The 12,455-nt window shown below is 39.6% G+C and overlaps 1 protein-coding gene across 2 annotated transcripts in view; it reads right to left on the reverse strand.

The window, feature by feature from the left end:
- Positions 1 to 11,675, reverse strand: part of fbxo21 (F-box protein 21) — a 32,195-nt gene extending 20,520 nt beyond the window's left edge. The window contains exons 1-7 of one of the 2 annotated variants that reach the window (XM_072587353.1): positions 11,488 to 11,675; positions 7,208 to 7,343; positions 4,708 to 4,802; positions 4,446 to 4,567; positions 3,661 to 3,807; positions 2,931 to 3,064; positions 2,712 to 2,848 (exon numbers count right to left, since the gene is read on the reverse strand). In XM_072587353.1, the coding sequence (XP_072443454.1) occupies positions 2,712 to 2,848; positions 2,931 to 3,064; positions 3,661 to 3,807; positions 4,446 to 4,567; positions 4,708 to 4,802; positions 7,208 to 7,343; positions 11,488 to 11,675 (959 nt within the window). Of the gene's footprint in view, positions 1 to 2,711; positions 2,849 to 2,930; positions 3,065 to 3,660; positions 3,808 to 4,445; positions 4,568 to 4,707; positions 4,803 to 7,207; positions 7,344 to 7,438; positions 7,571 to 11,487 lie in introns of those variants that run through there. The other variant, XM_072587354.1, reaches the window with a different exon arrangement.
- Between the last annotated feature and the right edge of the window lie 780 nt (positions 11,676 to 12,455).

Consider the following 12,455-nt stretch of genomic DNA (forward strand, 5'->3'; position numbering starts at 1 on the left):
AAATAATAAATGATAACAGAAGTAACTATTCAGCCCTTTAAGTCCACCCTGCCATTCAACGAGATCATGGCTAATCTTCCAATTCAACATCACTTGTAGCACTATCCCCATATCCTCTGACCCTTTAAATACGGAGAAATGTATCAACCGCAATCTTTAACATACTCAATGACTGAGCACCCAAAACCCTGTGTGATACTTTGGAATTCCAAAGAGTCACTACCCACTAAGTGAAGAATTGCCTTCTCATCTCAGTCCTAAATGGCATGTCCCCAAACTCCCTTCCACAGACAGGGGAAGCATCCTGCCTGCATCTAACCTGTCAATTCCTGTAAAAAGTTTTTATGTTTCAATCAAATCAAATCTCATTCTTTTAAACTCTAGAAAGGTCTACTCTCCTGAGTTTCTCCCCATCGGATAACCATGCCATTCTATGAAACATGGCCTCCATGGAAAATATTTCTTTGGTAAGGTGTCCAAAGCAGTACAAAATCCTTCAAGTGTGATCTCACCAAGGTGCACTAAGACATCTTTACTACTTTACTCAAATCCACTGTATTAAAGACCTATATCTGCCTCAATTGGCCATGCTAAATTGTGGATGTAAGTTTGCTCTCTGAGCTGAAAGGCTTGTTTTCAGACGTTTCATCACTATATGCAGTAACATCATCAGTGAGCCTTCAGTGAAGCACTGGTGGTATGTCTAATTTTCTATTTGTGTTTAGGTTACTTTGGGTGGGTGATGTCATTTCCGGTTCTTTTTCTCAGGGGATGGTAGATGGGGTCCAAATCGATGTGTTTATTGATTGAGTTCCAATTGGAATGCCATGATTCAAGGAATTCTTGTGCATTTCAAGAACTTCAAACCTGCATCAACAGGAAAACAACACACACGGACCAAATACTTAATTACGGAAGCAATCATCCCAACACCCACAAACAAAGCTATATTAGGACATTATTTCAACGAGCCACCACACACTGCAACACCAAGGAACTAAGAGCAAAACAGAAATACTTATACAACATATTCAAGACTCAATAAACACTGTTTGCTGATTCCTCAGCAACAAATCCAAACAAGCAGACACAATGCACCCAGAAATCCTAGCCACTTTACCCTACAAAGACATCTCTGAAATGACCTCCAAACTAATCAGACCTCTTGATATCATTGTAGCCCACCAACCTACTTGAGCAGCGGCTAATGAACTTTAAAGAACCTATACAAACAATCAAAACAAATGGCATTTATAAAATACCTTGCAAGGACTGTAACAAACACTACATCAGACAAACAGACAGAAAACTAGCCACCAGGATACATAAACATCAACGAGCCACAAAAAGACATTACCTACTGTCACTAGTATCCTTACATACAGATGGAGGAGGACACCACTTCGACTGGGACAACACATCCATCCTAAGACAAGCCAAACAGAGACACACACGAGAATTCCTTGAAGCATAGCATTCCAAACAGTACTTTATCAATACACACATCCTCTGAGAAAAAGAACCAGAAATAACATCACTCACCCAAAGAAATGTAAATACATAAATAGAAAGAGGGACGTACCACTAGTGCTTCACTGGAGGCTCAGTGATTATGTTACCTAGTATGGTGACGAAACATCTGAAAACAAACCCTCTAGCTCAGTGAGCAAGCTTACATCCAGAACCTAAACCTGAGCTATTAATCCTTTCAAAAATTACTAATGCTAAATTGCCCAGAGTGTACAGAGATATGTGGGTTAGGTGCATTAGTCAGGGGTAAATGTACAGCAATAGGGGAATGGGTCTGGGTGTGTTACTCTTTGGAGGGTCGGTGTGGACTTGTTGGGCCAATTGGCCTGTTTCCACACTGTACAGATTCAATGAAATTCTATGAAAATAAATTTCATCGACCAAATATTTGCCCATTCACTTCAGCCTCTCCAGTTTTCCTTTACATCCTCACTACAACTCATGCTACCATCTAGTTTTACATCATCCACAATCTTGAAACTATTACACTGAACACCCACATCCACATCATTGATACAGATGCAGATAGCTGAAGTCTAAGCACTGAACCTTGTGGTCGCCCATAGGTCATATCCTGCTAACCTTAATATGACCCATTTATTCTGACTGTTTTCTGTCTGTTCGCCAGTTCTTCATCCGTGCCAGTACATTTCTCCCATGTGCTTTAATGTTGTTGACTAAACTCTTGTGCGGAAAATTACCAAAGTGCTTCTAAAATGAAATAATCCATATTCACTAGCTCCCCAACTCTGTTCTATTTATTACATCCTCAGAAAACTCTTAACTGGTTTGTTAAAAATGATTTTACTTTCATAAATCTATCATACAACACAAGTCACTTATCACATTCATAACAACACAAAAAAAATTAGCAAGCATCTTCAATAAAGGGAAAACATCCAACAGTCTTCACTGAAGTATAATCGTCCAAACAGATGCAGAGCTAAAGCAGGAGATATTTGAAGGAGTAACCAAAAGTATGGCTGAAAGGTGGCTTTTGAAGAAGCTTGTAAAGGGAGAGAATGAGAAATAGAGTTTAGGGAGCATGGTTTAAATGGTTAAAGATATGACCAACAACTGCTTAATAGTGAACAAGTAGTAAAAATGGAAAGAGTACAGTTCTACCTCATTAAACAACTTTATTGCTTTTCATTTTCAGGAAGATATGTGGACAGTATTACCCTTCAGGTTTTTGGCACCACCTTAACAGAAAGTGACTTGGAAAGCTGACCGGCTCCAGTCGAACACCCAGATTCTTGCCTATTGTTGAATATATCACACAGAGAGTGATAGGAATTCCTTTCTTTTGGCAAAGCACCTGAATGCAAACAACAGAAAAATAATCGTTTTTATATTTGTACTTCATAACTAAGCAGAGCACTATCTTAAAATTTACATACCTGATGGATATAGGAATTCATGGGGTTGTAATAGTCTTCTTCATTTCCTTTAAATTTGAGCTGCTTGTATAATACACGGTTCATAGCATCCAGAACCTGTTGTTGTGTTTCCAGATCATCAATAAACACGTCATCTGAAATACGAATTATGTAACAAGTATACAGAATAAACACATTTTATATTTTTAAAATTATATTTCAAACACACATTTTCTCAAAAGGAGAAAGCTATCCAAGTATTTCCAATTTCACAAAGAAAAACCTACATTTCAGAATATAGATTGATACTCTTCTCACCAGATACCGCACCCGCCCCCTCCAAAAACGACAAAAATATAAACATCTGAATGGCTTTCAATTTAAATTTTGCTCCCTATTAAGTTACTCTACAAGACATGAACATGAAGCATCTATAGCTAATAGTATGCTCTCTCAGAGACTCATGCCCAAGAAACAGCTTTTGTTAATGTGTAAAGTTGGGCCCTCTGTTCAACAGAGCCACTTTGGGAAATCACAAGTTCAAATATCAATCAAAATTAGAATTAAAAGTTGGGTCTGCAATTGTAAATTAGTAGACTTTTGTACTACTGGCACTGAATTTCACTATATTCTTGACGACTATGTTTGGACCCAAAGCAGCCAAACAAATAAGATTTCTTATTGCAATACATTATTTAAAACACAATGCTGATCCATTGGAGAATCAAGCTGCATGGATAAAATTATTTACCTCTTTCTGCAGTGATACTTGGATGATAAGTGTGCGTTACATGCAACACTTTTTTCACCTCATCTGTAATGGAGTTCAGCTGTAATAGGATATTCTCTAGAGAGTTGTCTGCTAAGGGGTTGCAGTATTGGTCTATCAGCACCACGCCTGGCAAGAAAAGTAAATCAAACTTCATATTTGCAACCCTAATTACATATTCTACATTATACAGGACTGTTTCTTAGTAAGTTCAGAATCCCAACCAAATTCTAGGGGTAAATAGAATCACAGAATCCTACAGCATGAAAGCAGGCCAATCCACCCATCAAATCCACACCAACCCTCTGAATTCGACAGAGCAGAGTTCTGACACATTAAGTTCCATGTGTAACACATTGGGAGATTCTCTTCCGTGATTCCCACGTGGCAATTTCTCCAAACTTATTCAAGTGAAAGAATAACACAGGAAAGAAGCAGAGTAATCTCTGGTTCATCGTGAGCCATTCTAAGGATGGCAAGCATGGCACTGAATGAGAATCTAGAACAGGTTTCCCACTTGAATCTTCTTTATTAAAAATGTATTTAAAAAAGGGATAACAGGTACATTCACATGAAAATCATCAATCTTTTTCTGCTAGCTGCACATCTTAATAATCTCCATCAGTTTGCCTAGTGGTTAAGGAAGTAAAAGTATGAAGCTATACTTTCTACTGAGAATACTGTTACCTGAAAAGATACATTGTTACTTATATCACCTCACTAATTATATGCATTTTTAAAAAGAAATATATAATTAATTCCCTTACCTTCTATTAAATTTTGGTGTTGTGATGGAGTTAAGAGAAACATCTTCAACTTTTCCATGATGTCCCGCTGACGAAGATAGCACAGGATTTTGCGAGAATAGTACTTCCATGTTAGATACTTCCTGAAGCAAAAGAATCTCTCCAATTATCCAATATCTGCCTTACTATTTATTTTTCCAATTTAAAAGATTGTAATTAACTTTGAATTATTAAGTGATGCAATTTCTTCCTTCCTGATTTTTATAGCTACATAATTACTCACCTTCCATCCTTATTTAGAATGGACAACAATTCATCTTCAATAAAACAGAATGGACCACCTAGAGCCTCAATATCTTTAAAGCCATCAACAGGAACCTGTCGATAAATAGCTCTGTTACAACTAATGTCACGTGAGTGCCATCTACTGGCAATTACATATTTTTGTAGTGTTTAATGTTTATGTGATCATAAAGGAAAAGTCATTAGTCAATTGATTCTGTTCAGTAATTGCAGGGGCACAATAACACAATATGATATGAAAGATTCAGTTATTGGCAACACAAGCAGGAAGAATGCACACAAGCATATTTAAATACTGGCAGTAATTTATATATAAAAACTTTTCTCTGTCTAAGGGCGGCACGATGGCTCAGTGGTTAGCACTGCAGCCTCACAGCACCAGGGTCCCAGGTTCGATCCCAGCCTCAGGTGACTGGCAGTATGGAGTTTGCACATTCTCCCCGCGTCTGCGTGGCCCCTCTCTGGGTGCTTCGGTTTCCTCCCAAAGTCTAAAGATGTGCAAGTCAGGTGAATTGGCCATGCTAAATTGCTCATAGTGTTAGGTGCATTAGCCAAAGTGAAATGGGTCTGGGTGGCTTACTCTTCAGAGGGTCGGTGTGGACTGGTTGGGCCGAAGGGCCTGTTTCCACACTGTAGGGAATCTAATCTAAAGTCACTCGATCTATTTGTACTTCAAGATGATCTCAACACGAGAAGGAGCATAAACATTAGATCATGCCCTTACACGTTTAGTAAGTCTCTGACTGCCGAGGAAATTACTTCGTCTGAGACTTGTTTCAAGAAGCTTTATTTTTCATGTATTCATGGAGAAGCTGCCACAGTCTTCACTGTCCCACAGCACTCTCCTGAGTCGAACAGTCAGCCTATGTTTATACAATGACACAAACAACTTTGCTTGTTTTACTTAGATTACATGCAGCACTCACGTAATGTTGAATACAATAAATCAAGATAGAAAAAGCAGAGGACAGCTACTCCCTTTGTTCCCAATGTTGCTCAAGGACAGAGAGACTAATGAACCTAAGGTACACACTCTCTATATTTCATTGAACTATAATTACACAATCTCAGTCTTCATCTCCAGCAGTAGTTTTCCACTACAGCTGCGAGCCTGAGAGCCAGGTCACTTCTTACCTTGGTCAAGTATCCCATCATGCAGCAGTATATCAAGTTCTTATTATTTCCACACTGACAATCTAAACTTGATCACACTTAACAGATACATTATGCAGCAGACAAGCGTCTTATAAAATCAAATTAATGAAGGATGGGAATTCTTTAGGCTTGTGAAAATGTTTCCTAATTACAGCAGAAAACTAACACAATGAAACCTTCAAAATTAAAATTACTAGGAGGTACCAAAACAACAAGGAAGTGACTGATATCTGCCACGATGCTGATGACTGTCAAGATACTGATGAATATTTAAGAAATTCAGAGATTATACATAATTTGTGTAAAGTAGCTATCCCAGGGATTTAGAAATATTTAACATTAATTATGAAGAGAGAACTGCATTGAGAAAACATTTCCTAAAAGATAAAAGCAACACTACAAAACAAAATTGCAAAATCTGGATGCCTGAAATACAAACAGAAAATGCTATAAGCACTCAGGTTTGGCAGAGAAATAAAGTTTACATTTCAGAACAATGATCATTCATAGGTTCAACAGAATATCAGCGGCTTTGCCAGCTCGTGAAATGTATGAACAGTTGCAGCAACCATCAACTTTTAGTTATCTCAATAGCATTTTGATTATGGGAATTATACTATACTATATTTGAGAATAATCTAATTTATTTCTAAGGAGATTGAGGGAAGGAGCAATAAAGCTGTTCAAAATTTGGATAAGGTCGACAAAAAAAAGTTTTCCACGTTAGTTGATGATAAAGAACGAAAATAAGACAGGTGGTGTGAACAAGACATGCAGAAGAGAAAAAAACAAAGAACAATTTTACACAGGAAAGAGTAATGATGTGGAACTTGATGCCCACAAAGAATCACAGAGACCCTACAATGTGGAAGCAGGCCATTCAGCCTATCAAGTCCACACCAACCCTTCAAACAGCATCCTACCCAGATGCAACTCCCACCCTATACCTGTAATCCTGCATTTCCCATGCCTAATCCATCCAGCCTGGACATCCTTGGACACAACAGGCAAATTAGCATGGACAATTCACCTAACCTGCACATCTTTGGCCTGTGGGAGGAAACCAAAGCACCCAGAGAAAATCCATGCTGACACAGGAAGAGGAAATGTTCAAATTTTTCAAAAGGAAATTGATAGACAATTCAGAAAATTCACTGGCATGGCTACAGAATAGACAGGGGAATTGAATGAACTGGATTGCACCATAAACAGCAAGCATGAACTTGATGCAATAAATAGCTTCAGTACAAGCCTTAACAACTTAATAACTCTGTGTACAACAGTGTATCATTGGCAACATTTCCAATTATTATTACAATTCTAACCTCTTTTGTAAAGAATTGCTTTGAAAAGGTGTCCAGCATTGTTTGCACTTGTCTGCCAATTGAATGCCGTGTTCGGTATTCTGCCCACCAGTTATGACTTCCAGCAGTATTGTAGTATTTCAACAGTGTGGGCCATCTACAAATATAGAAACATAAAGACATTATTCAAATAATACAAAATTTACATTTAAAAGACAAATTATCTGTTCAAACAGCCAAATATCATCTCACATCTGTCACCAGAATCAATCATAGGCTTTTAGCCTCAAAGTTTGAAAGCCAGAACCCTTTAAAATGCAGAACTGCAGACTTCTCAAAAGAAAGAACTGACACATCCTCCCAATACTGATGAGAAAGCACAACCAGCTTAGGAATCAGAGCTGATTGGCAACATTACCCTTTACACTGTAGCCTGGAGCTGTAGATCACGAGTAGCTTTGTTTGTCTTTGCTACTATATACAACAGATACAGGAAAAACAAGACAGCGTTCCTCCAGGATCAAGGTGCTACATGGACAACACAAATTACACGAGAGTACAGTCACACACAGGGCAGCATAAAGTGCATAACAGAAGTGCAAAACATGCAAGACAGCACAGTAATCCCTGACAAGAAATAGGCACAGTGGTGGACTAATTACAGTGTAATAATGAATGATCATTAATAAACCACTGTTTTAGCAGCAATTCAAAAAGTCATACAAAGAACTACACATGGAATAGAGTGTGATCATACGGTGTTAAGGCGCCTGATGGTTTGGTGGAAGAAACTGTTGCACAGTCTGGCCATGACAGACCGAATGCTCCTGTATCTTCTGCCAGATGGCAGGAGGGAGAAGAGTTATCACATTCTTTCCATCACATGGCTGACCAGGAATCTCTCCCTCATGTAGTAAGACTTTACAAATTGATAAAACTTCATTGGCTATGATAGGAACACAATTTACTTGTCCAATGAGGTCTAAATGGGATGTGAACTTGGAATCTCTTGCTCAGAGGTGGTGATGCTTCCTGCTGCGTAAGACCTTCCTTTTCTTCGATATGGATAGTAAAGCGGTACATTGTACTCCAGCTGTGTTGTCACCAAGGCTACGTGTAGAGATACTTCCTTATTCAATGGTGGCGGGTTGGCAGCAGCAGGCTAGGAAGTGTTTGGGTTCGGTGCCTGTATGTTCCTGTTCACCTAATGGCTGCCTACTTTCTATGGTTTATCTTGTTTTGTTTCTTCATTTCTTCAAAGTTCACCTTTGATTGCAGTGGAGGAAGGTGGTTGAGAGGGCCTGCTGCAGCAGTGGCAGCACAGTAGATCCGGATGTCCATTCCTCTTGGTCATAGTGGCCACAACTTTATTGAAGGTTTCATCGTCAGTGGGTCTGGTCCATTTCTCGTGGCCATGGCGACAATGTAGCAGCTTTGGACTGAAGTGATGACGGCTTGAGCGATGGCTTCAGCGTCGGTGACAGGGTGGGTCTGGCCTGACCCTTACTATGGCAGCGATGCAATGGCTTCAATGTCAGTTTCGGCAATGGTACATGGTGGGCCCAGTCTGGAAATCTTTGCTTTGGCAGCCTCAATGTGGGCTTCGAATGCAGTATCCCATAGCAACACCATAAACCCAGACTGCTCTGGAGAGAATAAAAGATTAACTTTGTCCTAACATCCTTTTATACTTTCTGTAATTAAAACGGCACCAAACTTTGGCAATTTATACACATCTCACTGTATTTTCATAGGTACAAGTAACAAAGCATTGAGTGTTGGAGTTGGGAGGTCATGTTGTGGCTCTACAGGACATTAGTTAGGCCACTTTTGCAATACTCTGTGCAATTCTGGTCTCCCTCATATTGAAAGGATGATGTGAAACTTGAAAGTGTTCAGAAAAGATTTACAAGAATGTCTCTATGGTTGGTGGGTTTGAATTATAGGGGGATGCTGAATAGGCTGAGGCTATTTTCCTGGAACGTTGGAGGCTGAGGGCTGATGGAGGTTTATAAAATCATGAGGGGCATGGATAGGGTAAATAGACAATGTCTTTTCCCCAGAGTGGATGGAGTCCAAAACGAGAGAGCATAGGTTTAAGGTGAGAGGGGAAAGATTTAAGAGCCTTAAGGGGCAACTTGTTCATGCAGAGGGTGGTGCATGCTTGGAATGAGCTGCCAGAGGAAGTGATGGAGGCTGGTACAATTACAACATTTAAAAGATATCCTGATGGGTATAGGAATAGGAAGGGTTTATAGAGATGTGGACCAAGAAATGGCAAATGGGACTTGATTAATTTAGGATATCAGGTCAGCATGGACGAGTTGGACCGAAGGGCCTGCTTCCTTGCCACCATCCATTTGCCTTTGTAATTGCTTGCTGTTTTTCTCTCCCTACAGATGCAGTACGATTTGCTGATTATTTCCAGAATTTCCTTTTTTAAATACAGACTTCCCATATCACTGCCTTTGGATTGGACACATTTAGTTTTAAAGTTACTGGGCTAAGGGGTAATGTTTAGGAGCTAGAATACAAATGTGAGCATCCAGAGAAAGTAATTGATATTTGATCACTTGCATCAGCACTTATAATATTTTATCTTTCTACTTCTCTGCTTTGATCTATTAACATTCCTGAAGGTCTGCCTATGCTTTCCGATAGCAGCTCTCAAATGTTCATAAATCAAACACCAACATCGGTAAATGAGTTCTGGATGCCACTCTTCAAAGGTAAAGTGCAATAAGAATTATAACAATGCATGGCCAAAGGTTTGAAACATTACTTTTTTACCTTTAAGCCTTGAATCTAGACTCAGTCTCCCCTGTCTAACATCAGTGAAGTTCAAACAAAATGAGTTAGAATTGCACGCTACTCTCCAGAATTAAACTATTAACAATCAGTCACTAACAACAGTAACTCAGTCATAAGGATCAGAAAGATAGGCAGTGGTCAGTGTGAAACAGGAATGTACATTGCTCCAGTGAGCATATTTTTCTAGAGTTGGGATTTAGGCAATTGGACCAATAAAGCTGGGGCTTACACAGTGAAACAAGATATGTTTTGACGAGAATAGGAACTTTGAGGATTACGAAGAAAAAAGTTCTATCATCCAGCAATAACATTATCTGCCCATTTTCAGCTCACTTGGCAGTGTTTTTATATTTACAGTGCCAATACAGAAGAAATGTCAAAAGATAGGTTGTCCTCATGAATCTCATGCAGCTTGCAAGCCAAGGAAACTTTGCTCTTTAAGTTTTGGAATGGGAGATGGGGAGGGAGCAGAAAGGAGAAGTGAAGTTCACAGAGTGAGGCGAGAAAGGAAGGCTAAAGAATGGCAATCAAGAGATTGGTATTGGGACAAGTGAATGGGATGCCTTATGACTCTTCATTTCTACAGAACTGGGAGCAACAATGAAGGACTGTTTCCATCAAAATGGATGGGAAAATAAGAAACATATTGGTGGGCTCAAAGCATTGTCACCGAAAATACCAGGAAAGATAGCTAAAAGGAAAGATTTTAAACAGACTACTATGATGTTACAGAATGTTTTACTACACATGGCTACTCAAGCAGGGATGAGAACATGATTTAAAATGGAATTAGATCAGCGTCTGAAGGAAAAAACAAAGTGTTCTGTTGAAATGAGTTGCAGGAATCCCAACATCAGGTGTCAAATGGCCTCGTCCTGATCTGCAATTTCTATAATTCTAAGAAAACTCACTTTCAGTGAGACCGAGTCCTGGGAATAAGCAAGAAACCTGACAATTTTGGACTTTAGAATATGGATTTTTAGTAACAGTTTCAGTAAATTAAAAGACAGGTTGGAAAGCCATGTATTACTTGCTCAGGAGGGTTGAAAATGGCCAAAAGTATCAAATATAAAGGACAGGACACAAATCTTGGCTGAGTTTGCACATTCTTTATTGTGGGTCAGGAACTGGTGTGTTTGTTTTAAAGTTACAGGCCGAGCAAGCTATAGTGTGGCTACCACTGGGTTTACAGGATTACTACAAAGAATTAGAATACTGGAGTCAAGATGGGGTCATAAGATCTTTTACATAAATCCAAACGGTGCCTGGGTTTACACAGCCCCACTAGCCAAGCCTAGGACTTGAACTTGAAATTTTATCATTGAGACGAGACAGCTACAACTGACACCACATACACCAAAAACAAGTTGTTTATTTTTGGCAAGATATCTTAAACTGGTCACTTTCAAAACACACATGAGTTGCCAGCAGTGACTTGGTGCAGGGACAGGGGGTACAGTAGCCCGCTCAGGGGCCTGTTCTCTGCCTACCTCCGCCTGAACTGGTGTTTCCACACGGCGCTGCGGCCCTGACAAACCTCCTGCAGCTTCTTACAGGCCAGGCAGGCGCTCACCACATCCACATGGCTCAACAACGGGCAGCAGAATATCTGCTCCAGCAACTCCTCTGGCAACTCAGTCAAACCTCCACCCTCGCCCGAAACTTCCACCTCCGCCATCTTACTTGTTTACATCCGACGGCAGGTCCAAGCGACTTCCGCTTCCGGCCCCGCCTCCCGCGGGAAATTCAAATCCCTTTGGGTCTCACCCCTGTCCCACAATGTGTCAGGAAGTGGGACAGCATTTACTAGGACTGCACTGGTGTCACTGTGCCTATGAGTGCTTCAGTGAGTGTCAGAACTTTAATCCTGATTGAATTTATATATTTTCCTATAATTGACACAAATTAAATTACTCTATCAGAAAATATTGTGTGCCTCTTCAAATAAAACAGACATTTGGTTGTCTGTTTACTCCCCCTCACCACCCCATCTTCTGTATAAATATTAACCTTTTCCGAGCTACCATCGATTGTGAAGAAGAGTCACTGGACCCGAGCCGTTAACTCTGACTTCTCTCCACAGATGCTGCCAGACTTGCTGAGTTTTTCCAGCAATTTCTGGTTTATTTTTGTTTTTGATTTCCAGCATCCGCAGTTCTTTCAGTTTTTTTGCTTGATTGCTTGGTCCTGTGATTACATACAAGCTCGTCAGTTTGCAAATCCACATCACTAGTTCAGTCTTCATTTAAACATTAAAGAATGCATTTGAATTCTTTTTATGTGTGACTCAGGAAAATATATAGAAAACCAATTTAGTCATTAACAATATTTTTGTCTGTAAAACACAATGATCCCTGTACTGTTTCTTTATTCAAAAGACCAGCTGTTTCTCCAATTTGTTTCTATTTTCTACAGTATTCCTGAGCTTTGGGGTGGCACAGTGGCTCAGTGGTTAGCA

The sequence above is a fragment of the Chiloscyllium punctatum genome, chromosome 17 (assembly GCF_047496795.1).
Source record: "Chiloscyllium punctatum isolate Juve2018m chromosome 17, sChiPun1.3, whole genome shotgun sequence".
Taxonomy (NCBI): domain Eukaryota; kingdom Metazoa; phylum Chordata; class Chondrichthyes; order Orectolobiformes; family Hemiscylliidae; genus Chiloscyllium; species Chiloscyllium punctatum.